The following is a 27296-nucleotide window of genomic DNA, read 5'->3' as shown; positions in this document are numbered from 1 at the left end:
TGAAGTTAACTTTTCCTCCGGAAGAGTTTGCTTGCTGAACTTACTTTAAAAAACCCCAAACAAACCACCCTGAATGTGCCATCTTTACAAGCAATTTCAGATGTTCTGGCTAAGGAGCCAATCTTATTAAAGTTGCACCGTTCACAGATCTTAAGTCTTGCCAGTTCAAACTCTGGCTCTTCTCCATGGGCTTTTTCCCAGGATTTTTTTTTTTTTTCCTTGATTACTCTCTTAAGTAAGCTGGTGTTCCAAGTCACAGGCCCGAAGGCAGCTCCCAGGATCTGAGTCAGCTAGGGCTGAGGACAGATTTATTAAGCCCATTGTAGGAGGAGAACTCAGAAAAACTTTTTTTTGTTTATTTTTTTGGACAGTACTTCTAAAAAATATAAACTGTTTGGAAACAGCAGGGTGTGGAGTGACTCATGCTCTTCATCCACTGAACGTTCTTGTGTGGTGAAATTTTGGCTGGGGTGAGGAGTTTGCCTAGGTGTGAATCAGCTGTAAGCCCTTATGAAAGCACTTGAGTAGTGATTTGTAACTGCAGTTGGTTTCTATTATACTGTGGGGTGGATCTGGTTTTTGTTTTCAAAGGCGAGCAGTTAAAAACTGGATAGGGAGCAGCTGCCTCGCACACCTGTGTTCTGCATGGGACTCCTGTGTGCTCCTTAGCTTCAAACCTACCATATATTTCAGGGATGAAGAGTCCTTAAAATCCCATTTGCAGTGCCACAAGGCCTGGTATTTGGTGCTGCCATAGCTGCCAGCATTCTCCTTTCCTGGCGTTCTAATGGCGAGAAATACTATCCTTTACTTGCTTCATTTTTAACCAAAAATGTATGTATGTATTTTTCTTGTAAAGGATTAATTTCTCTCAGGGCCTTATTCCATTTTCCCACATGTTGCTTTTAGTCAATGTGGCTTTGTCAAAAGCAGTTCTGGTTTCCACAGCAACGGAGTTGTTAACACCAAAGATGTCAGTGCTCCAAGGTAGGGAGGGGAGGGGGCTGCGTTTTCTGGCTCAGCTGCCTCACCACGGTAGAGGCCCTTGCTGCAGCCATGCTACAGTACAACGTCTCCATTGTCTTTGTGAAGAGTAAAAGCCTTTCATTTTGTTCTACTCTTCCTTTTCCAATCAATTTACAGTCAAATTTTGACACTTGGGAGGGTGACAAGGCTTGATGGTTCCTTGATGCTTAGAAGCTTCCTGTTCTTTCAAACACTCTGTTCTGAAGGGCGCTGCTCTGTCATCTGCTTTTTAAAGAGTTTTTCTGTGAACAAAATAGCATTTGCATACATGCAAAACCTGTAGCAGTAAATTTGTGATAAAGGAGAGTACAGCACTGCTATTTCTGACCCTTGTTTAATGTCTGCTTATGAATGATTATGTGAAAAATTATCAGTCCTTTTACCTTTCCCAGTAATGTGAAACCTGCTCCAATTAAACCTGCTTGGATGGGTTTTCTGAGGTACCCATCCCTGTAGGCTGGAAACTGAGCCTCACTCCTACTGACCTTGGAAAATTGCATTGTTTAAAAGTATTTTCTAGTCATAGTTAACCTGTGAAATTCATTGCCTCAGGACCAGAGTATGGTAGTAATGCTGTGAAGATCTTGAGAGAAAAGTGTTTCTCTGAGTATTGCACATGTGAAGAAAAACCCCGTAGTTTAAACACACAGTACAAATTTGGCTGTGGTCTTCTAAATCCTGTTGTAACAACTTATAATTACAAAATTGTCAGGATAAATAATGAAACTTTGTGCTTCAGAAGGCATCTTATTGCTTGTGTTAAGTGTACTGCTGCTGCAGGTGTAAAATATCTCCTCCTGTCCAAGGAGAAGGAGGTGGAGCTTCAGTCTCAGCTTTGCAGATGGCTGTAGCTCTAGGTAATGCCCATCAGTTGCATAACAGTTTCATGGAAGGGTGTGTCTTCCTGGGCAAGTTGTTCTTGTCTAAACTAGGGTGTAAACATAAAGTGAAATAGATTTTTTCACAATGGCTATTCATATTTAGATCCTTTTTTTTTTTTTTTTCCCCCTCTTACGAAGGGCAGGGCAAGAAAGCACTTTTACCAGTCTTGGCCCATGGAAATGCAAACAGTATAATGTTGTTGAAACTTCTTTGCAGGCACTTGCTGCTGCTTTTTTTTTTCCACCCGTAATACAAGATATGGTGAAAAGCAACTGCTGAAGACAGCTAAAAGCAAAAGCTGAAACTTTAGAGAAATGTAAAGTTAACACTTTAAACTGACTCAAATACATGATGAACCCATGTACCCAAATGCAGATATGGTTTTAATTCAATTTTTGGATGACTTAAAGACTAAGCTTTGTATCTGCAATTTAGAATAGAATTGTAGCCTGCTTTTGATAGCTGGTTGTATTCTTACTGTTTATTTCTGTCGCTTTCTTAACAAGTATCTGACTCTGCACTGGAACTTGTGGCACACAAGTCATTCTTACAAAGAGCAAAATCTCTCGATAGCTGTGTCTTGTCTATTGGAATTAGGTGTTTTGCCAGGTTTATCAGATTTAGTTGGGTGTTTTTTCAGTTGATTTTCTTTGTTTGGAAACCTACAAAGTAGCATCTCAGAGGATTTCTGGCACCAGAGTGCAGGGAAGTAGACTGACAAAGTGAGAGTGGTGGATGAGGAAAGGTCAATTAATTTAGAAGCAGTCTCAGTTCTGGTGGATTGGTATCAAGTGGAATTTTCCTCCAGTCTCTCAGCTCTGTAATAACTTTTCCTGTTCCTGAGATGCTGTGATTAAAGGCTTCTTGAAGGCGGAGGGAGTGTGAGAGTGACTTTCAGTTCCAGTCGCATTTCAGAAACCCTGATTGCCAGGCACACCTTTATTTTGGCAGGTGAGTGTGCCTGCCCTGACTTGGGCTGGGGCTATATGCCTGTTACCATTGAAAAATGGGACATGACACTCAAGATGTATGAAAACTAACCTCTTACTGCAGTAGGGAGGAGGAGACAACAGCAATATACATTATTGATAAAAGACTTTATACAAGAACAATTAATTCTGAGTCTTTCCCACCTCTCTGCTGTCTGAATCACTGTTGTGGAGGTGTGAGGGAGGGTGAATGACTACAATGTTGTGTGTTTGTGCACAAAAGCCAAGTCTCATGGGGGATATATGGAGAAAGTTCTCACAAATGTTGGTTCAATAAAACATCCAACACAGCAATAATAATTTTTTGTTAAATCAACTGGTTCTTGGTGTCTGTGGCAGTCTTGATTTTTTTGCAATATGAGCTTATAACTGTGTAGGACTGTTTAATTTAAAAACTCAAGCAGGAGTTTGCCTGCATCCTACAAGCAAAGGAGCATGTTTCATGGAAAGGCAGTTTTGGAAGAGGAGAATGGTTTGAGCTTGGAGCCTGGGTAGAGTCTGTGTGAGAAAGGGCTGTGATACAGTCCTCTAAGGACAGGATGAGCAAGCATCCATGATGCTGCTGAATCTGGAGTTTCTCACATGTCATCTTTCCCATCTATCCTAAACATCAAAGGTCTTGAGGAGACTGGCATTCTCTGTTTTTATTTATGTAAACCTTCTAAACTCAAATATCTGAGCCCATTCAGTGTGCTATGATTTTGTATTGTGTGCTCAACATGCATTTTCTAACACGTCATGTGTGTTCCAGATAGGATTTTCTCTGTTTCTTGAGGATGCTCTGACTCTACATGCCAAAATGGTCATTTCTGTCTTTTAAAACTGATCTACTGACTTACATTTGAGCAAGTTAAAATATGGGTGACTTGGTAGGGGAAGGTATCATTAGTATCACTGCTAGTCACCAACTTCTCATGTGCACAACAGACCAGCTACACCCCTGAGGAACATTGCACTGTTTTACATAAAAAATGAATAACACTAATATGTTTCATCTTCACTTGGTTTCCTGCTGCATAGGGGATTACCGGTAGACAACTGCATATTATTACTCCCTACTTTAAGTGCACAAAAGCATGAAAGCTCTTTGGTTGAGTTTAGCACTGTTAATATATTATTAATATGAATCGAGGTTCAGTTTTATGATTGCTTCCTATTACCCAAAGATTCCTCACCTTCTCTGAAGGACGATATCTTTTAAAGCTCCCTAGTGAATCAGGTTTTTTTTACAGAAGAGTTCACCAGAGTAGAGCTCCCTCAATTTCAACCACCTAACCTGAAGCGATTCAAAGAAGGAATGACTTTTCTCATGTGGTGACTCTACTGAGAAATCAGTCTGCATTGAGTTGTCTTAAGGTATCTGTTCAAGCCTTCAAATAGTACTTAAACTTTCATTAAAAATAAATTAGCTTTAATGAAGACAATTCACACTTTCATACCACATTTAATCTAAATCTGCAAGTTATCTAAATACCTTATACCTTTGGACTGTAGTCAATATTTAGATTCCTATACACATTTTATTGCATGGTCATACAAAAATCTTGGCTGATATTTTGCATTTCAGCTTGCATCTATATAGTGATTGGTATCCCTGCTACAAACCTCGTGGGGATTTTCTTCTTTTCTATTTGCTTTTTAAAAATAGGTTGATTAAATTTATAAAGCATTTTCCTAAACAAATAAACAGAATCCTATGCAGATTCTGAGCTGTGTGATAGTGTGTATTGGTCACTAATTACGGCCACTGAGACATGAGGAGCAACCTCTCTTTTCCAGTTCAGTATGACTGATTACCATTAATAGTTTGTAGCTGACAGCTTGTTTTGTAGGCAATATTTCTAGGGAGCCCAAAATCAGTATTCCTGGGACCTCTGACATCCCCCTCCATGCTTGGGAGAACTTCATCTGCAAATACTCATGGGTTTGTGCTTTCATTCAGTTTATTCCATGCTTTTAAACTTTTTTCTTCTGTGTAATCAGGGCAGAAGCTGATTCCCTTCTCTTCCACCCATACCTTTTTCTGCTATTCATTGTCTGGAAGGATTACATTTTAACTGCTAAATGTCAGTAAATGTCAATTTTTCCTCCCACCTCAAAACTTCCATTTTATTATTAAAAATTATATGAGGGGAAAGTAATCTGTGAGACATCACTCCACATTTTTTTCCCTTTTTCTTCTCTCAGACCCGTTTTGCATTCAATAAATATAAACTGTACTTCTAAGGTATGATTAAATTTGCTGTTAATCTTTTTCCAAACTACTAAATTTGGAGTTTTCGGTATCTAATTTTTCATTTAATAAGGCATACATTGAAGAAGAAAAAAGTAAAATTGCTTTAAAAATAAAATAAATATTTGCATTTGAACTTTTTCTGAGGCCACGTAGAAGTGTATTATCTCTCTACTCTGCTTTCTCTTTAAAGTTGATGTGGTCCCCAGTTAGTTTTTAACAATTCCTAATTTTTATTTTTTAGTTTTTACTACTTACAGAAATGTAAGCTCTGGTATGTTATTTGCATGTCTCGTTTTCTGAAATCATAGAGCCAGTTAACTCATAATAAAATACATTGTTTTGCCCTTTTAGCATGTTTCGATAGATCTTTGTGTGTTAACATGAGAGCCAAAATTTATATTGTTTAGAAAAAGGGGAACAACTAAGCATTAATTACTGGAACTATAACCCACTAGAGGCTTGTTAGTAACCACAAATATATAACAAACTTGTAGGATGAGTGACTAAACCAAAAAGGTTAGATTCCTTTCTGCTTTCTTTCTGAAAAATCTGTTGAGTTTGGCTTGAATTAGGAATTCAGTTTTGGCCTTATTTCTTTTCTCACCGACTGTGAAAATAGAAGTCAGTAAATATTGCCATTTTCAGGAAATACTCAGGCTTCCATGCATAATATAAATCAAGGATATAGGAAAAAGTCGTCTCCAAACAGATGGCATGCTACTTCTGCAGCTCAGCATAACTGTACTGCAGTTGTGCTTGTGATGACCCTACAGTAACCAGGTTTCTGTGATTTAACACTGGGCCCATGAGGTCTGTGTTCCAATTTCAATATGTACATTTTCTTATGTATCCACACAGGATTATAATTTACATCTTAAAATCTGCCATATGTGTGAGGAGAAAAATTTGGATATATGAGGATTTTACTCAGCAGAATATACCAAATTTTACCTAGTTAAGTTTGATTTAAGTGCTCCTCTGGGAGACTTAGAGGAGCCATGAGGTATGTTTACCTAGTACTTCTACTGTTTGGCCAAAGTACTTTTTACATGCAATTGTTACTTTTACGTGCAATTTGAAAAGGCTTGGAGACCATTGGAGAAGCGTCCCCTGTGCCTGCTTCCTGCCAGGCTGCATTGTGAGCCTGTTCCAGTGCGCAGCATGGCTGCCTACCTACAGAGCTGCTCTGAGATAAATAAGAATGTGCCCAACTCAAGCTCTTAGCATGAGGGCTGTAACCTGAAGTTGAATACAGGTATCAAAGTCTGTAGTCTCCTGTAACCTGAAGTTACAGCATCTCATTCTGTGCTAGCAGTAACAATTTATATCGTGTCTGTAGCTAGCTGATTGAAAACATGAGCCAACTGTTAGCACTGCCTTCCAGGAAGCTTGGCTGCTCCACGAGCTGCTTCTACGTATTGTACGTCAGCCTGCTTCCCAGTTCTTGTTGCTGTTGAATTGGAGTCTCTCTGCTGGAGCAAAAGACCTAAGTATTATAAAAAGCCTAGCACAGAATTTGCCAAAGACTCTCAGGCTTCTTTAGCTTGACTATCTTTATTTAAAATTCTCTTCTATTCTTAAAATGTAATTTGTTGCTAATTGCCCCAAAAATAAGGAAGCGTGAAATAAATATCTTCTAACTTCACCCATTTTATTGTTAGTTTGAAATGGGAGAATAGGAGGCAGCAAATTACTTATCTGGAGACTTTGTACGACAAAGAAATAAGGCATGCAAATGATTAGTGTTGCCCAGTAGAACTGAGGAAAATAAAAGCAACAAATAAGTATACCAGGATTGAAAGACATAGAGATAATGACCATTGCTGAAAGAGGAGAGGATCAGATAAACGAGTCTAAGAATTACTGATTTTCTGATTTTAATTAAACTAGACCAAAATCAGAGGGCTAGAAAATTACTTTTTTTTTTTTTTTTTTTTTAAAAAGCAGTGTAGTGGCACAATTTTGTGTAATAGAATGGTGAAATAAAGATAATGCCTAGTTTTGATTATTTAATTGAGCAGGCATTAGTAAAGTTAGAAAGTCTTTTATTCAGGTCTATGCTTCTTTACTACACCCAGTCTTCCTAGAAAAATGAGGCTGAATTTGAACAAAGCAAATGATAAAGTTACAGTAACAGATGCAGAAGTTTGTCTTATGTTGTCAATTTCTCTGTTTTTGTAAATGATTTTCAAGTAGAAGTAAAAGGTACAGAGTGAAGTAGTCAATATGATGTTACACAATCAAAAGAAAGTGGAAGACACATAGCTCTCTGGAAGATGGGAGAAATAGGCAGAAGTTAAATATTGAGAATGGTGCAGCCTGATACATGAGTACAAGTTTAACCCTTTTGGGGGATTAATTAATGACAGCACAGCAGCATATAAAAAGTTAAAGAACTTTCTATGCAGCTGCAGTTGGAGACCCTCGGTTATATTTGGTGCATCTGGGTTCATCTGATTTGCTACAATAGTGCTGGTGTTGGAACTATTTAATGCGTGGATGGAACTACCATCTGCGTCCTGCAAATTTCAGCACCAAGTGACAGATACTGCCTATCAAGACAGGGAAACATTTACTATCTGAATTGTTCCAAAAGTAGATTGCTTTGGATAATGGGTGTTTGCAAGGGTGAGCAATGATGAAAGCTGAATATATTTGGTTTGAAGACAGCATCAGGAAAAGCCATCTCAGAAAAATACTGATTACTTTTCTGATGTAATTAGCTTCTCAGCCAGTATCAGAGTTAATTGTGGAAAGACACGAAAATAACCACCAAAGTCATTGTCCTCGCTCAAGCAAAGTATCTGTTAAGTTAAGAGAGTGGTTTATCTTGGTGAAGACATCAGGACTATGACTAATGTGATAAATCTCATGTAAAAAGAAAAAAATAAATGTCAGGAAAACCAATGATATTGTGAGGTCAATGCTATGAGTGTTCTTACCAAGGAACTCTGCTGTACCTCTGGAAAGATGCAGAACTGGGCTGGACAAAGCAGAGCTCATAGCTTAGCTTACTGGTGAGATTGCCTTGATCTACGTGGCTTCTCTCATATAATATTCTGACAGACTTGAAGGATGGTATTTCCTGTGCTGAACAGAAATAGTTTTGTAAGAGTTGCGTTGGCAGAAATTTTTCAACCATTTCCACTAATAAGACTAGAGGAAAAAATTGTTTTGCCTGCATAAAATACATACTAAGTTTCTAATGATTTGTCTGTTACTTGGATTTGAAGTTTATTGAGGGATGAATTTTGTTCTAGGAATGTCTTGCCCTGTCACCCTTAAATCATCCCAAGTTCAGCCAAATTCTAAATCTTTAATGGTCAGTAGAGATGTGTTCAGTTTTAACAGCTAACTTTCCCAAAAGTGCATTTGCACTGGGCATGCTGCAGACTACAGCAGAGCAGGGATTTTCCTGGGATTGAATCCCTGTGCTACCGAAATCTATCCTGGCTCTGGACACAGGTACTAAGAGCAGCAGTCTCTAGTCTGGCCTTTGACTCTCCTGCTGTCCCCAAAAGCGCAGAGGAACGGAGATCTGCTGGGTACGGCAGAGGGAATGGGCAGCAGAGAAACGGGGGCCTGGAGGTGGTAGAGAATGAGATCTGCTGAGGAGGCGTTGCTGAAGGAGCAGCCAGGACAGGCTGGACACAGAGACAGGAGCGATAAGATGATGGATGGGGAGCAGAGGGTCAGGGCTAAGTTTGGATGAGGAGCCCCAACAGGGAGCCAAGGGGTGGAGAATAGGGAGTGGGATTTGGAGGTAGAGAAACAGACCACAGGAACCAAGGAAGAGCTGACCGAGTAAGGGCTCTGGTACTAGTCTCAAGGGGTGGGAAAAGAGCTCGTTGGGTGATGAGGCTTGGTAGGAGAGGATGATGGGATTAAGGCAAGGGGTCAGAGGTGCAGATTGGACCAGCAGGAGGTTTTTTGTGGCTTTTTTCAGAAGATAAATAGAAGGCTTCCTAGCATAGTGCTTACCCCTCCAGGCAGGACTGCATCCCAGAATCTCCTAGTTTCCTGGTTTCTCTCCAGTCATCAAGTAGCTGTAAAACTCATTGGTATAAAATGTTTCACAACCTTTTGTTTATCCACAGTTGCTATATTCCATGTTACTGTCATTAGCTAATTTTTTAGCTAACTGGCAGAGGTCTGTGCAGTAGATATGTGAGCTTTAGCCCTGCAGCTAACTCATGAGGAATATCAGTATGAAGATGCATAAGGAGATTTGTTATTTTCAGGGTTGTTTTGCTGTTGCTAAAAAAAACCCCAAACCACTAAAACTAGACAGTCTCTCTCACATACACACAAAACTCCTTCCTAAAGTAGCAGTCTGGAGTTTGGAAACTGAGCATTCAGATGTAGTAAATGTCAGGATCCATGTTATGTATATACTTTGACTATCTTGCACTTTGTATTTTCTACCACACTTAAGCCTTTTTCAGTGCACAGACAAAATTATTAGATTGTTAAATGATTGGCTTCAATAGCTGGTTTCATTGTCATTGTTCAGCATATGGATGAGGCTTTTTTACTTCAGGTTATTCTAGACCTTCTCTGAAAACAGGGGTTTTTTTCATTTCTTCCTGGTTTTGCTTTGTGGTGTTTTCACTATAATGCCTGGATCACTGTTATTTTCGCAACATTAAGATAAGTTTTTATTGTCCCTACTTCACATATGGGGAGCAGAGAAATAGGGTAGACTTCTAACAGTAAAAGCATCCACTGAATTTTAGGAGCTCCATTCGAAATATTTGGGATGAGGGTAGCTTGTTTTTTGTATGGATCCTCCTCAGTGTACGTAGTAGCAGATTGCACTTTAACTCAAGCCAAGCTTTTTAGATCCAAGCTCTGTTACAGCTCAGAGTGCCCAGGACTTTTGCAAATGAGACTGCAGTTTAGGCTTGTAAGAAATGAGGTGTAGGCAATTAGTGACTACCTTTTTGGCTCAGTTGACTTCCTGAGTGTTCCATAAGACATCAAAAAGGGATAAAAGTAAAGTCCAGATTTCTGAGAGTAGCATTCAGTGGTGGTAACCAGAAGACCCTTCCTTCTTATCTGTCACTTCCCAGTTTCTATGTAGGATGAAGAGGAGGTGGGAGAGGCTACAGATAGACGTTCCTGTCACTCTGCATCCTGACTTGCATCCCGCTCAGGTTCAGGTTGTACTCTGACTGTTGTAAGGATGAAGTTGAAGGAGGGATAGTGTATAATAACACTGTGTTTAATACATACATACAAAGGGAGTAGTATTCAAGTTACTCAAGCATCTTAATCCTGGAATTCACGAATGTTAGAAGGGCTAAAAGGGCAGTTTTAATCATGTTATGAAATTTGTATTTTGTTTTTGTTAATTATCACAGAGGTCTGTCGATAGCAAGAACAATATAGATTAATGGTTCTTTTTTTATCCACAACATTTTATTTATTATGTATTTATTGAGGGGTTATTAAATGGTTCAGAGAAAACAATTTAGAGAAACAACAGAATGTTGAAATTACTAAGTTATACTGTATGCACAGAATTTATATCATCAGGATTTATTACAGCCTCTGTCATCTCTGTGGTGGAGTTTCTCAAACAATTTGTGCCAAAAGTACCCCGTTGCAGTAAACACAAACATCCAGGGACAGTTTTTGTCCCAAAAGAAGTCTGTGACCTAGGAAAGGATCTGAGATTCCTATGTCCAGTCTCTTAATGGCAAGAGCGTAGCCTCTTAACCATGCCATAGCAGTACATAGAGGCAATGTATATGTAAATTACTCTGTCAGAAAAATCCATGGTGTAATCTTACAGGCACTTTCCAGGGCCGTGAGCTGCAGAAAACTTGCAGTGCATGCAACATGTAAAGACTGTATCATACAACAGCTCTTAATAAACACTTCTCAGAAATTCAGCTGCCAGAGTTATTTTTACTTCTGCTATCAATCACTTCCAATAAAGCATCACTATTCTTCCTCTCTTTCACTGAAGCCTTTTCAGAGAAAACTGCAATGTGGGCTTTACCTGCTTTACTGCCTATTTTTTTTTTTTTGTCAGGAATATGCAAAGAAGAAGATTCAGCTTTCATTTCTTTTTTTTCCCCTTTGTTTTACAAAAGTTACCTCACTTGCCTAGACTGGATCAGAACTTCAGTTTTTTGAACTGCCGTGCAGTTTCTTTTACAATCACTTGTAGGTGTGTGTAGTGGTTACAACAAACACTGCAAAAGGTCCTTGTGGGAAAATAAGCTATATAGGTTGTGTTTTCCCTTTTAATGTTTAGTGGCATGGCTTTGACAGCTTAGCTATGTAAAAGAATATTAATGTGTCTGAAAAATCCAAACATCACTTGGAGTTTTTAAACCCACAGCCCTGCCTGTTGCGGGAGAGACAGGATGTTCCACATGGGCTAGGACAGAGGGAGGCAAGACACAGGATTATGCACGCGATGTCTGCTTTCTTTTGTGTGTTAAATTTGTAGAACTACCACAGTGAGCTTCTGTGCTAGCTTTACCCAAATAATAAAAACTTGGAGACAGGATGTCTGAGCTAAAGGTACCATAAATAATAAACACACACTGAAAACAATAGATTATTGATAATAAGGAAATCTATGGCAACAGTATTTACAGGCTAACAGTATGGAGACTGGTGAAGATAGGAAGAGGAATGTGACTATTGACTGGGCATCCTGAATTTTGGGACAGGCAACAAAAAATGTTTTTTTCTGTAGTCAAAGGAGATGATGTTATCAAATGTGGCCTAGATGAAATCTGGACTGAGGAGTACAGCAAGAATCTACAACACTATAGAGTGTTTATAATCTATAAATATGTAATTTTAAAATTTGATAGCATCTTTGGAGAATAGAACCTTTAAAGTTCACCTTTGAAGTACCAGAGAGCACTGCTGGATCCAGGGATTTAGATACCTTTCTGTCTGGCTTCTGCCAGACATTTGTTGCTTTTCGTACCTTTTGCAAGGTATGTAAGACAACTGGGTGGCTGTATCTATGAGAGAGCAAAGCTATTGCATGTATTGCAAAACAGTATGGGATTCATGGCCAAAGCCTCCAGGGTTGTCAAGGAGAACAGAGCTCAAAGGGGGGTAGCGTTTATTTACAAGTTTCCACAGATATGTAGGCTGTGCAGCTTTAAAAGTTGCAGCCAGGTCTTTTTTGGGCAGAACAAGAGGTGGGATTATGGGTTGTGGCTAAATGTCACAGTTTCAAGTTTCCAGACATGTCTCTAGAGGAGGGTGGTGAGCTCTGTTGCTCACTTCATTTGATGCACATTCTTGGATTGTTTTTTGTTTAGTTTAGCTTCCCTAAATAATTGATTCAAACCTGAAGCTGTATGCTTTATAATGTTTTATCAGACTTGTAAGTTTTGGGTGAGCATGGGTCTCTCTTTAGCTATATGGAACCTATCAGTAAGGTTGTTTTCTTTTTTCTTTGTTTTCTTTTGGGCTTTTTGGCACTATTGTGGTGTAGCCAGAATAGAGGTCAAGAAAAATATACGCTTAGTCATTTGAGTAAGCATCCAGACTTCAGTCTTGTTTTTGCAACCAAGCCTTATTCCATCTTTCTCAAAAGGCAAAAGAATTTTTCTTTCTGATAGAGAGGCTGAAACACCCTTTATTAGAAATTGCCTTGGTAAGCACGTTGCAGAGTTATGAAAAAGCTTCACTTTCATATTCCAAGTCCCCAGTTCTTGTGGTCTGTTCACCTAAGGCTCACAGGGATAAATGAGCCAAACAGGCATAGGTATTTATATAAGAGCCCTTTAGGAAATGAGCAATAATATTTTTTTCCAGTAGTGCTTGCTATGTCAGTGTATGTTCTAGAAACTAAGTGCAGCTGTCGTATGTCATCCCCCAGAGACCCAGTGAGAGTCCTGGTGTGCAGCTCTCCATTTCTGACAGCATCCATAAAACTTGTCTTAAGGGTGTCTTGTTTTCTCATGCTGTCTTCTAAATCCCCCTCACGCTGCATGTAGTGAGTGCATGTACCCCTGAGGAGCTTTTCTTGCTAAGGCTCACCTTTTCCTTTCTTTTGTGATAATTGTTTTTAGAAATACCTCCCTTAAAACTGAACAGGAAGTGGTATTTTGAATGAAAATTTTATCAAATATAAAAATTTGTATTCCCCATATTTAGAAACACCCATGAACTTTTAAAACCTTTAAAAATTTTAAAATGAGAATAGCCATATCCAACCCAAAATAGACAGTGGTTCCCACTCAGCTGGGATCTGAGAAATTCAGGGCTACATCCTTACTTTGCTAAACCCATGTTTCAGTAGTGGAAACTGCGAGACGTAGCACACTGTAGACAAGCAAAGAGTTCTATGTAAGATCTGTAAGGACTCGATAGTGAAGTGGAAGACTCTGATCTAGTTCAGGCAGAAGAAGGATCTGGAAAGGGATTTCTGCACCCAGACTTAATAGGCAATTCAGGTGTTAATTTACTGGTATGTGAATGCAGGGTCTCTTGGTGGTTTTGAATGGTGGTTCTTTCCAGGATCTAAGAATGCTTTTCTGCCAATCTGTTGTATATTTTCATGTAGAAACTTAGTTTTGACTAAAATAGTTCTAATCTTGCAGTTGGAGATACAGTTAGTGATGGATAATTATGAATTCTGGCAGAGCACCCCCCCATGTTCAAAATATCACAGCTCTTAGTTTAGAATAGTCAACTGCTAAGAAGAAACTGAGACTTCAGGAGCTTTAAGGTTTAATGCGTTAAGGTTTGAAAAATGTCTCCAGATTCAGCAGTAGTTGGTATCATCATTCAGTATTAAGAAGTGTTTTGAAAGTGATCCCATTTGACCTGGTTGAGCTTGTACTGCCTAGCGGTATGATGAGAACAATGTATCACTGTCTTGATGTTCTTTCACTGGACCTTCAGGGCTTCTCCTCCCTTACCCAAAACAGAAAAATGAGAGTGAAGAAGCTTGTGGTGGTAGGGATGCTGAGGGGCTCTTCATAGCTGGTCTCTTGCTGGTTGTGAGCAGCCCTTATAGCTCCCATTAATAACTAAGTGGGCGTAGGAGGCTTGCAAAAGTGTTTGTGAATTTGGACAAATAACCCCCTCCTTCATCTTATAATGGCACATGATTATCAAATGGTGAAGACAGACCAAGAGATAGTTTCTAACGGTTTTCAAAGTGGCCAAGTGCTTCAAAAAGTGTTTCGTGGCCATATATAAATAAATACAGAAGCATTTTGGTGATAGGAGGAGGATTAATCCATGAAAGTTGAAATTAGCACCACCTGACAGGTCTTGGACAAAATCCTGTGTATTAAGAAGGTATCATCCGGGTCTTATGGAGTGCTGCATGATGTACAGAATCTGCAAATTTCCTTCACCCTTCCTGTCTCCACTCTGGGGATCTGTGTTCCCGACTGATGGGAAGAGCATCATGGCTGAGTGCCTTCTGCCCTTGCCACTGCCTGCTGTGAAGTGTTGAATCAGCTCCGTTGAGAGACCAGCAGCTGCACAGCTCAGACAATCTGTTTCTCTGTTAACATGGCTTTAGCGCGGGTATGTTTTCCTGATTCCCTGATGTGTCACGTCTAGGAGAATGATACCGGATGGCATGTTGCTTCTGTGAAATCACCATCTCAGAAGTCATTAACACTTTCGTGGAGCAGCTGCTTCCACGTTACTAATGTTAGTTAGAATCAGGTAAGTGACTTTAGGCCAGAAAGATCTTGTGTGTCCCTTTTCTCCATTGCCCCAGCTTTCTCACTCCCTCCTCCCCTTCCTCAAGCCCAGACTTCTCTCTTTCAGGCATGCTGACTTGTGGAAATGAGCCAACATTGCAGTGTAGCACAAGCAGATACTGCTGCAGGGAGGGGGGGGGAAAGGACGGTGTCTTGAGAGGGAAACGAATGTATGTTTCAGCTTGGAAAGATGGAAAAGATGGAAAGTCCTGGAATGATTTCTGTTCAGCAGTGCTTTTGCTATGTCTCATTTTTTTCGGACCCCTGTGCAGTCCTCAGCATGGTGCTGCTTTAGCCGAGACATCAAAACATTAGACTTCCAAATATTCTTGGGATCCTCCTCCTCTTCCTTTTGCATGTGTAGTCATGAGGCAGCCAACACAACACAGGGCTGGAGAGGAAATCTATTTAGGAATGTAAAGGAAATGCTCTTGATTTTTGGCAAAAAAACCCTCACCATTCCATTTAAGCTGTTCTACCTTTGTGATGTCTGACTGCTTTCTGGCATCTAGTTGCAGGGAATGTGAAGCAGTTCTCTCTAACATCTGTCAGAGAAGTGGAACATGGATGTTGGGGAGGGAGCCCTCTGTTCCCACCTCTCACTCCACAGCATATCCGGGTCTAGGGAAAGCCTTTAGAGGGAAGCTAGGTGGCTAAAAACTGAAATAAAGTGTAAAGATGTTCCCTGTTCTCTGGAGCCTAGGGGAAATAAAGTCTGCCTGCACAGAGTAGCTGGGAGCAGTGACTCGTGGGGGGCCAGCAGAAGTTCTCGGCTGTTGGAGAACCTCCAGGAGTTTGGTGCTTGACCAGGCAGGGTGGGATTCTGGGTGGGCTGGGCAAATAACTGAACAGGCTCGCATGAAGAAGAGGAGCTGTGGATCAGGATGGTTTTTGATTAGAAGGATGGGGCATGTATGTGGTGAGGAGATCTTCCTTAAAGACAGCTTGCATGGTGTTTCTTGAAGGTTTCTGAAAGGAACTGGGAAGGACTGTTAGACTGTGTATGAACTGGCAGCTCCCAGTTGTGTCCTAGGAAGTGTGTGTTTTCCAATGTCCTGGATATTAAAGAGCACTTAATCAAGTGGTGAGTGCTGTAAGGCATTAGCTGCTCCAGGAGTGTGCTGTGGGGTTTGGGAGCAAAGTAATGTTTTTGATTGCTGGCTTCTGATGCTGTTCTGGCAAAGCAGAGCTGTAACCCTGGGTGGCTAAGCTAGTGCACTGAGCAAAATGAATCAATGAGAATTGCAACATAAATAACAGTTTTACTGCACTGTCACTTGCTTATGTTGACTCCATCTGTTGAATTCCCCCTTCCCCCAGTTTATTTCTTTTCTTTCCTTTCCTTTCCTATGTAATAGTTTACTTGGCTTTAGAATATATATTCAGACAAAATAAGCACAAGAAGTCTTGGGAGAGCGATTTACTTTCCTCTTTCCCTTAATGGCTTGCTTTGCATTTCTAGCCCCTGCTGAATGCCGTGTAGTTTTGTTTCCATTCCCAGTCCCGCCATTTTCTGTCATACCTTTGGTGTAGACGGTAAGCAGTTCCAGGGATATTCATGCCTGATGGACCTTTAAACCATCAACCACTGAGCTATCTGCTGAGTTGTGACTTAGAGATACCGATCTTTGCAAATGCTAACAGCAGAGCTTGCACAAACATGAGTGTGAAAACATATTCAGCAGTGATTTGAAGCACTAGAGAAATCTTACAGATGTCCTTGCTGAGGGTTTTAGGGCTTTGTTTTATTTTTGAAGATAAGTCAAGTTTCCACTGGTGACAGTTTTCAGGAGTGTTTGATGTTACGCTGGCCAGAGTCACTCCAGTTAGATTCCCAAGATCTGGGTGAAATCTCAGTATCTCTTCTATGAGAGATGTGAGGTGCAGTTGCTGTCAGTGCTACTTACGTCTAGGATTTAGCAAATCTCCCCTTAAGGTAATGCATAAAAGAAGTAGATGAGCCCTGTGGAATGGGAGAGGGAAGATTTGAGAGTTCTTTGTTTATTTCTGAGTTCTTGTGTTTGGATGATTTAGGAATACTTGAAATGGTACAACAGAAGAGACAGGCATTGCTTGACCTGGTAGGTTATGTGTCAGAAAGCACAAATGAGGGTGTAGAGAAAGGGAATGTAAAAGAAGAGGAAGAACAGCAATATATAAGAAAGAACTGGCCTGGGGTGGCATATTGCCAAGCTTTGCATGCATGGATGACAATCTTAAATTCATGTGGAAGGGGAGGGGAAGTCAGCTAAAAGGCAGTTTAGGTGTGCAGGCAGTGGTATGGGGGGGCGGTACCTTCATTCTGAATTCTGATGCCAAATGGTGGGGCCGTAGAGGAGAACATAGCTGCAGTTGCAGGGTTTAGCTCATTAAAGTATTAACTGTCAAAAAGTGGGGCTGGGGTACAGAGCAGAGTGAAAAGAGAGATGCATGTAAAGTGCCTACAGCATGAATCCAGCATGCACCCCGAAGCGCCTCTGTATACTGGGGAAGGATGTCAGATCCTTCCTGGGAGTTCTTGAGTGATTTAATCTTCATGACTGTAGTCACACATGCAAGAAATACAGAGAAAGGCTGGGGAGCAGCACGGGTTCCTTTTGGAGCTACTGTTAGCTGTGGTTAATGAGATTAAATGTGGTGCTAATTTTTGCTTCTACCTTGTTCCGTGTTATCACTTCTGTGTTAATTTTGATACCGCTTATTAGCATGAAGACTGGGAAAGGGAACCTCAGGCTTAGATCTTCTCAATATTTCTTTTTTTCTGGCCTGTGCCTTCTGCCACATCCTGCTCCAACAAAGGTGTGCCATGCCTCATTAATCTTGGTGTCATTATCTTGCTGTCCCACACAGTTATGCAGGTGGGTTTCATGGTGGTTAGCACTGAAATGAGGATTAAACACTCCAAATAACATCTGTGATGTTTGCTTTTTCCCTTCTTCCTGTGGAAAATGTGTGTGGAGTGCAATGGTTATTACTACTTGAGTAATTAGGTATGTTGTTGGGGGGTTTTGTATGTTTCGTGGGGGTTTTTTTAAAGAAAAACAAAAGTGTAAGACTATATAAATAACAAAAATGTCATTATTGGGAGAGGGAATGTTAGAGGTGGTTAAAATGGAATTTAGCAACTGTGGCTGTCAATACTGGGAAGCGTATGAGAGGGTCACACCCTGGCAGACACACCTTCCATCCCATTTCATGACCATGAAAAGCACTAGTATGGTTTTTGCGGGTATTGCTGCATGACAGTCATTGCACAGGAAAAAGGGAAAGGTAAGGAAATACAACTGGCACTTAAAAAAACAAATGGGCAAGTTTTTTGTGACAGTCATAGTTCTTGTGGAAATCTGTGTCTCAGCCTCAGATTGGCCCCTGTGACAGCTCTGACTCCTGTACAGGCAAGGTGTATCCTCCCTGTGGGAAATTTCACTATGGTTGGGTAGCAAAACTGTTGGCCATAGCATGTCTCAGAGTTTTAAGTGATCTTTTATGTGCTTTGATTCAAGCATATAAAGGTGTTAGACATGTAGATCAAGACTATAGTCTTGAATTTGTTTTTTACAAGTAGCTAAAGTCAAAGCAGAGGGAAAGTTTGATATGAGGAAGTGCCACAGCATTTTGTACTGCTGGAATTTTCTTAAACAGCAAAGTTTCACAAGCAAGCTCTATTACTTTTGATCAGCCAAGGATTGAGATACATGAATTACTGCAGCCAGGTCACTTGAGTCTTTGTTATCAGAATTTATGAAATCATAGCTGGCAGGAGGGAGGTTTTTGTTGAGGGTATTTTTCTCTTTTTTTTCTTTTCCACTTCAAAGGCAAACATCATATCAGACATTAGAGTGAAACTGTAAAGTAAAAAGTGTTGTAATTTTCAGCTGGGATTTTAGATTTCCTTTTCCTCAACTCAGAAATTTAGGAAGAGTAGAAAAATACCGGTAGAGCTACAGATTATTCTATTTTAATCACAATCTGAATTTATTGTAGGTATGTATGCCGTACAAGGTTTTGGAAAATTTGGCATTATGATGGTAACCTGAGTACGCTATAGGCAGAGCAATGTCGGCACGTCAGACTGAACATGCTGCATTTTAGGTGCCACAGCTGCTGGGTGTCCTGTGCTGTTTGCGTGCGGTCACTACAGTCAGAATCCTGCTCTGAGGAAGAAGACAATGGTTTTGGTGGTGAAGAGCATCTCAGCACAGAGCAAAACCGTATCAAGGTCCTGCGGACCAAAGATCAGACATCAAAAGAGTGTGAATACAAATCCTGTGGCTTACCTATTTGTCCTGCTTTTCTGCCTATCCCTGGAGAAAGAGGAGGTTTTAAAACACAGAGTGGAAAGACCTCTAGAGCACTTCCCAGTTTTGTTTCATCTCAGACAGTCATAATATGTATATTAAGGAATCAAGGAAGGAAAGGATGTTTTGTAGCATGTCTGGGTTTTGGAAAGGGCTTTGCAGCAGGTCTCCCCAGATGCTGAATATTGACCGCAGGTATTGAATGCAGTTGTCAGTGCTGGTTAAACGGCTGCATTTTGTGGTAGAAATTGTCATAAGAAGGTGGAGAGGGGACCTGATCTCTAGGCCTTCCTGTATAAACAAGCATTTGAGGATGTTCTTGTCTGGTAACAGCATGTTAGTAGCTGTTGGTGATTTATTTTTCTTTTAAAACACAATTCCAACATTTTGAATAAAATAGAAGCCGCATGTAGATCGTTTGTAGCCTGTCATAACTGAGAATAACTAGAATCTTAAGATGCCAGTAAGAATTATTCTTCCATCCACACAACAAAGCAAGCACAGTATTAAAATGCAAAGTAATCTTATGGATGTAGCAAAATGCGTAGCGTGCTTTTAATTTAAGTCTATATATACCCCATAGTATTGAAGTCACATACTTCTGGCACTGCAGTTCAAATAGATTCATGTAATATTATCAGAGTATTTATCAGGACAGTAGCTTTTCTTCATGGGCATTTTTTGCTTGTTTTTGTGCCTGCCTTTTAAGCTAACCTCGCGTGTGCGAGGGGCTACCTTTGAAATGTATACTGGCCCACAGCTTTGCCATTTCAGTTGTATTTGCCATATCTCCACTAACATTTATGAACAAAGACAGTTGACCTTTGCAGAGTGAATGGCTAGATGCATGTGTAATTAGAGAATTAATAGTGGTATGTCTCGTTTATTTACCTCAGGTTGTGGAGTCATATTGAGTGCCTGGTGGTGATTTGAATACTGGTACAATAAATAAAATTCAGAATCACACCAAAGTTATTTTTTAATTGATTCACTGCAGGAGTGAGGCTCGGAGCAAAATAGTATTTATGTGGTGTGCGCTCTCTGTGGATGGAGAAGCAGGAGTGCTTGGAGAGCTAAATACTTCAGCTGTATATCTAGTGCACAAACTCTTACGTATATCTAGTGCACAAACTCTTACGAAAGAGCACATCTCTCTGTTAACCTGTTCTTTTTATCTTGTCCATTCTACTCTTTCCCTATGTTTTCCCCTTAAAACATTTGCTTAAGAAATTTGAAGTCTTGTGTGTCAGCAGGAAATTGGTTTCCAAATGTGACTCTGACACCGCATGCAAGCAGTCCTGTCTGAGTCTTCTTCATTCGCACTAACGCTGGCAAGATACCAAAGATCTGTTGTAGCTTTTGCCATTTCAAAGGATAAGCTGTGTAGAGATTGGAAAACTGGAGAGAAGAGGTGGATAGAGAAGGGTCCCTCAGTGCGGACAGTAAAACCCTGATACTCAGTAGGTTGAGCGAAAGGATTAGGTATCACAGGCAGGAGCATTGCAAAATCATGCTACTTGGCTGTGCTCTATTATTAACTTGGAGAAGCCCACCTCTGGTACTGGCTGTCTACCTGAGCACTGATAGAGATGCCAGTTAATGCCAACTGTAGTAGCAGCTTGGACAGCTCTACAGGAATCGGGATGACAGTTTGTTTCAGTGAAGCCTCCAAGCAGATTTAATTTCTAATAGCCTAAGCTGGATTTGAAATAAAAGCAGAAAAGTGAAAGATTTAGTGATTACCCACTACCTGCGCCTACTCTGGTTTTATCCCTTGTCTATAGAATGATGCTTCAGTACTAAGTAATTTGAGCAGAAATGTGTTCTATTTTTTATTTTAAGAAAAAATTCAATGCTTTCTTTGAGATTTGCATGTGTGGATTTCCCTGCTTGCTGGGCTGCAATTGCAAAAAGACACATGCTTCTTGCTGCAGCTTGACTGACTGGCAATGCTGATGCGTGAAGAAAACCTTGATAATTTCAATTCCTTTAGCGTTCTAACACAAAGGATGGCTTTATCCCCTATGAAGAGATCTGGAAACAGATAAAGATTGTTAACATTGAATTAATAGATGTAGTGCAAATAATCAGGATATTATAAGACAAAATGTCCAAAGCCATAGTGATAGCTCTTTATTCTTTTTTTTTTTTTTTTTTCCTCCTCCACTTCTTTTTGTAGCATAAGGGAGGAAGGAGATGAAAGAAACATTATCCAAACCTCCTTTTGCCATCAACCCCTCTTGAATAAAGAATGACTGGAAGAGCTGCTCTGCAGCAAATGGTGTTAGTTTCTGTGCATCAGCGTGAATTTAGATTCTAAGGCTTATTTGTATGATTTAGCATTTTTGTAACAGCTACATGCGGAGGAAAGAAAGCAAAAGAAGTTGGACATTTGCCCCCTTATGCCTGAGCAGAGACTGTTTTTTCCCCCAGCTAGAAAAATCAAGCTGTATTTAAGTGCCTACATATCAGTATTATGTGTTGAGGACCCCTAGGATTGAAAGTTTCTGCTGGTCCCATTTCTGTTTTAATAGTGGGAAGCCTTCCTGCAAGGAAAATAGCATAGAGATTATAAAAGTGATTGTCTATTGAGGGAGAGTTCAGTTTCTGGAGTTGGTGCAAGTAAGTAAAAGATGCTTGCGGTGTCAGATGCTGCTTTAACATGGCATGTGCAGTAGATGAAAACTGAGCCTGTAACAGGTCTAATCCAAGCACTGCAGCTGTTGGAACTAGGAGGAATTGCTGAAGTTTAAGATAAATAAAAAAATATATGGGGGGGTGTTAATCCCCTGCGTAGCAGGTGTAATAGTAATCTGTGCAATCTGCTAGTGCATATTAAAGAGAAAGTCACAAAGAAGTCATTGCATCCTGTCCTCAGCCTGTTTCATACCTGTGCCCATGGAATCTTCTCTCTCTGTTGTTACAGTTTCAGAGTCCAGAAAATCACTTGCTGCTCCCTGGAGTCCTTAGAAGGCTATTTCCTGTATAGATCAGACGGTTAAGGTATGAGGGTTCCTGCTATCCTTCCTTGCTTACACAACACTGAATCGATGGAAAAGCAGTTAGAAGATACTGTGTCACTTTTTCGTCTCCTTTTTTTTTTTTCTATCAAGAAATTCTGCACAGGAAGAAATGTCACAAAGCTGGCCTTCCAAGCTGCAGTTCAGAATTTGTTTGGCAGACACTCGCTAACCTGAGTTAGGCCATTACCGCAGAACTGAAAGAGTTCAGGCCTCCCTCCACTGCCCAGGCCCTGAATTAGCAGGGCGTCCTGAAGCGTGTGCTGGCAGCTGCCCCGTTGTTCCTCAGAAACAGGCTGAGCACATGCCATGGTGCAGCGCTCTTCCCTCTCCAGCTTTTTCAGGTATCAAGAAGAGCTGTGTGAATCACTAGGGGTTAGGGCTCTAGAGCTCTTGTACTTTCTTGCCTTCCATCACCTCTGTTTTTGGTGATGTCCCTGTGAATAACTGTTAAGAATTCCTTCATCTGCTTCTTTTAGCCAGTGGTTTGGTAATGCTGAGCTCCAGGAAAAACACAGTTTTCTACTGTGCAGCTCCTGTTCCAAACCATGTTGCCTGACCACACACATGGACATCCCCTCGCCGTTATGCAAAGGCTGCTGTGCATTGTACATTGCATCACTGATCTGGCTTCAAGTAAAATTGGGAGATGGGGCATGTTTCTTGGGTTTGTCTTGTTTTGAAGTTAGGTTGGTTCATGATCCTGCCCACAGCCCATCGTGACGAGCTGTGACTCAGCTGAACTGTGTGGGAATTCTAGTAGGGTGACTGGGGGCTCCTTGAGCTGATACTGTTTGACAAAACTGCTTTTTACTCAAACCAGCGTGAACCAGCAGTGCTGGAAAACTTGCCTGAAACTCTGGGTTTGTTCACAACTACCTCTGCACTTTTGTAGAATGTCAGAGGAACCCGGTCATAGTCTTATCAAAGCTATTGCAGCAGTAGAATGCAGTCTCTTTTCAGGCAGAATGTCCATTTACATCTTTTGCAAGTTTGTTAAATTTAACCGTATGGCTAGAATTTCAGTCTGTGTTTCTAAATCATCACTTAAATTTTGTAGAAATTGGTGCTTTCAACCCTGACTGGCTTTCATTTTACAGGTGTCTGCATTTCTAAGATGTCTTAAAAGGTATAGTTATGGCTTCCAGTTTTAGACATAAGGAAAAGATTTAATTTATTTTTAAGGCTCAGAAGGAGAAATCCAAAGGTTAACAGTTGGTTGATATATCAGATGTCTCTTGGTATGTGTATCTGCTCTTTATTTTTGCATTTCCTATTCTCTGCTTCTCCAGGTGTCATCTTGACATGAGTACATTCAAGCTTGGCACTAAGGAGTATATGGAACTTGCTTGTAGGGGTGGAGAAAAGAAATTGCAGCATCCTTGTGTGTATCAAAATGCCTTGGAAAAGCTCTTTAGAGAGTGAGAATTCAGTTCTGTGAAACAATTTTCATAAGCACTTGGTACAAACATAAAAACAACATCTCTGCATGCTGTGCAAGCACAAGATACACAGATTATAGTGCAGTTAACATTAGTAAAGAGAATGGTTGTGTTTAATTAGTAGCACATGATAGGTGAGAAGGTTTTTGAAGTGTCCTGCTCTGAAGTGGCATTAATCCAGTAATATCCAAGCAGTAAACCCTGTAAGGCTTTTCTGAAGGCCCTGGCTAGTCCTGAGGGTGTTTGGGCTTTATTCTTGCACACGTAATTTAATGAACCTTTAAAGAGACCTCTAGGCAGCAGCCCAAACTCAGAAGGGTAGAGGGGAAAATGCTGATAGACAGTCCTACTGAGCTAGAACACAGTGGCTGTGAAGGAAAAGCTGCTGAATGGGCTGATGGCTGAAAGAAGTAAAGCAACTGCACTTGGACTCACTAATGGGCTTTTTGTCCAAATTGGAGCCATCTCTTTCTTTAGGAAGTTATTTGTGTTGGAAATCAGGCCATAGCCAGGCTGGAGCAGGAAGGAAGAGGCGGATAGTTAGTGATCTCAAAAGGGTGTGCTCTGGGTGCAGAACAACAGCTGTGGTGGAAGAAGTAGGTTGCCTGCAAGGGCATTGAACTTGGCAAGAAAGCTTCTTCAGCTCCTTGTACTGCTGAAAATCTGGTGTTGTGCTGAAGCCCTTTGGAGTGGTGCTGAGGGAGCCCGGAGGGTGCTCACGGAGGTGAAGCTCCCTGCCTGTCCAGCTAAGGAGCTAGCAGCCCTTCTGAGGCCACTCGTCCCTTCTTGCAACCTCTCTGTGCTTCACAAAAGTACAAAAATGTGCACTCAGCAGAGTAGTACTTGTCACCTTTTCTTCTTCTGAGCCTGCAAAGAAGCCTCTTACCTTCTGTCCAGTGGTTCCTGAGCACTTGTCCAGCATTTTGTAAAGTGTTACAGGCCTTTCCTGCCATGTTACTGTTTCTGCTTTGGTGAAAGGGATGTTGAAGCAGCAGTGTAAGCTTTTTTTTTCCCCAGTGATGCAAATTGTCTGTACTGGAGTCAATAAAGAAACCAGAATTTGTGACTGACTTCCTGTGACCTTTAAATCATGCATTTCCCTATATTGAGGGATGCCTGTTGACACCATTTGTGCCTTAGCTTGGCAGTTGGATGGAAAAGCAATCTCATTTTGCTGGGCTGATTCATAGGTCCCTAATGACAGGTTACATGTTAATGATTGTTTTCAGCAATTATCAAGCAGTTGTGTTTTGACTGGGATCTGATAGCAAACATAAGTGAGAAGAGCATCAGGCTAAGGCCTAATAGTGCAGCGATGGTACTTTTTGTTTGCCTGTTTGAAAACAGTTGTCCCACAGTTGTTGTAGACCTTTTCTAAGGCAAATAGATCAGAAGGGATTGTTCTTCACTTGTTTTTTATTCTGTTTCAATGCATTTAACAATGCTTTATATAGCATCAGTTTTGTTGCTGCTCCATCATTATAATGATTATTACTATAGGGCATAAAGTATCAAACTCAGATCACAGCCATATTGTGTAGGAACCGTATAAATGTGCAGTAAAGAGAGAGTCTCTGTCACAAAGTGTTAGTGGTGTCTAGAGAGACAAGGCAGAGAAGAAAAGGCATGAGTCACAATGTGCCCCTGTTGCACAAAAGCTCAGTTGCAGTCTGATATGGAGCAGTTCTTCGAATGGGGACACATTTCTTGGGTACGAGGTTGCAGGATCAGCAAAGATGAGCTCTTATGTCCCTTCTAGAGATTAGCGCCTGTAAAATAAACTGGCCTTGCATGTGACAGAGAAAGAAGGTCAAGCATCTGGATAGTCAAAGGTCTCTTTCTGACCCTGATGGAGTCAGGAATTTGTGTAGTATTTAAGCAGCACATTCAGAGTCAGTGTGAAAGGCCTCATTGTTCTAAATCTCACTGAACTTTGCACCTATAAGTTGCTTGTCCCAGCAGCTGGGGGCAAGTGGGAAAGTTATTATCCTTAGTAAACAAATACGAAAAAAATTGCTGTTTCCCATCCCAAAATCTCTCCTCACTGCCACGCAAGGTCCTTCCAGTTCCAAGGGACCAGTTGTTTCTGTATTCCTCAATGTTGGAAGTTGGACCGCCCAGAGATGGTGAAAGTCTTGTGATGGATTGGCATCGTTCGGCTGGAGAAAGTGCTAAGAGTAGCCTTTGCCACCATCTTTGGGCTCAAATGCACGTAGGTGCCAATTTAAAGCAGAATGATGCTGGCTCACTGACACTGCTCTCTCCTATTTCTTTACAGCTCCTGTATGACAACCCAAAAGCCCGTCAGGAAGTAGAATATCATTGGCGAGCATCAGGGTGTCCCCACATTGTCCATGTCCTGGATGTTTATGAGAATATACATCATGGAAAGAGATGCCTCCTCATTGTCATGGAATGGTATGGATGCGCCGCAGCCCCCCACCAAGCATTGCCCTTTGAGGGGATGGAGGGAGTGGGAGAGTCTGTTGGGTTAGATGAGAGTTAGGTGAGCTCTCTCAGTAGCATGATTTTAGTTTGCACAGCAAACCTTTTGTTGTCTTTAGGGAACTGGTAGGGAAAAGTAGAGCTGCTCCAGCTGTCTTGTATGATGGAAGAATGAGGAACCTTAACCAGAAAGTAATTTTTCCTTGACTTCATGAGTTATCCTCGTTAAAGTATTGACTAATTAATACAATCTTGAAAGATATGTCTCTATAAATATGATGCACTTTGATTGTGATTGGCTTCCAGCTTCAGATGTAAATTCTATGATCTGACATGAGTTGTTTTTGCTACTGTTTTGACTCTTTTCCTCAACTTTTCCTATTCTCTCCTTGATCTGTAATACCACAGTTATTGTGTTCTTCACTGGGGACAAATTAATAATCCTTTGCAGTATGTTTGCTTCCTTCTTTCTTTTTTTCATCTCCAACTTTTACATAAACCAAGATTACTGTCAGCCTCCCAGTGCCAGCATATCTGACTTCCCAGCTACATGTGTCATGTTCCTTGTGACAGGGTATATTAAACTATCAAAACTCCTTGGTCTTGTTTTGCTTTCTGTTTATTCCGTATCAGAATGGCTTTGTGCATTGATTTAAATGACTGTGATATGTAGGAAACATTGGCATAGGAGGCCTGTAATATCTTCTGATCTGTTTCTGCCCTGGTTCTGTGCAATTATATGGATGCACAGTCAGTTAATTTGATCCTTTCTGCTCATGTAGGGTGGGATTTCTTTTGTGTTCTTTGTTTCAGCATGGAGGGAGGAGAGTTGTTCAGCAGGATCCAGGAGAGAGGAGATCAAGCTTTCACTGAGAGAGGTGAAAAATCACAAGTTTAAAATTAAAGTTTGTAAAAGATTGCTTCTCCCTTTCTCTCCCTTGCTTAGTTTCCTTACAGGAATTTTTCTTTGATTTGATTTTTGGCTGTAATTTTTTAATTTTTTTTTTTTTTAAATTTTCCAACTCTGTATTAAACAGTTATTTTAAAAAGTCCCTGAAAATCAGAACTTACCAAATTCGCCAAGTTCAGGCACAATGTGGAAAGTTTATAGGAAAATTCTTCATACAAATCTGCTCAGCTTCTTCATTTCTGAACCACCGCAGCCTCTGTTACTCTAGTCCCTGGTCTCCTGCCAGACCACCTCTAACATGATCAATGCAGCTCCTACTGTGATTTCTCTTCTGGCTGTCC

The 27296-nt window shown here is 40.7% G+C and overlaps 1 protein-coding gene across 4 annotated transcripts in view; it reads left to right on the top strand.

Moving 5' to 3' along the window:
- The window catches only part of MAPKAPK3 (MAPK activated protein kinase 3), a 53876-nt gene that overhangs the window by 8993 nt on the left and 17587 nt on the right, over positions 1–27296 (top strand). For all 4 annotated transcript variants that reach the window (XR_012837153.1, XM_075762886.1, XM_075762884.1 and 1 more), the window contains exons 3-4: positions 25879–26018; positions 26859–26923. Coding sequence is in view for 3 of the 4 variants with exons in the window: in XM_075762886.1 (XP_075619001.1) it covers positions 25879–26018; positions 26859–26923 (205 nt within the window). In the remaining variant the exon portion in view is untranslated. The remainder of the gene's footprint in view (positions 1–25878; positions 26019–26858; positions 26924–27296) is intronic.

This window comes from Balearica regulorum, chromosome 10 (assembly GCF_011004875.1).
Source record: "Balearica regulorum gibbericeps isolate bBalReg1 chromosome 10, bBalReg1.pri, whole genome shotgun sequence".
In the NCBI taxonomy this organism is placed as follows: domain Eukaryota; kingdom Metazoa; phylum Chordata; class Aves; order Gruiformes; family Gruidae; genus Balearica; species Balearica regulorum.
This window is presented reverse-complemented; position numbering and strand designations above follow the sequence as displayed.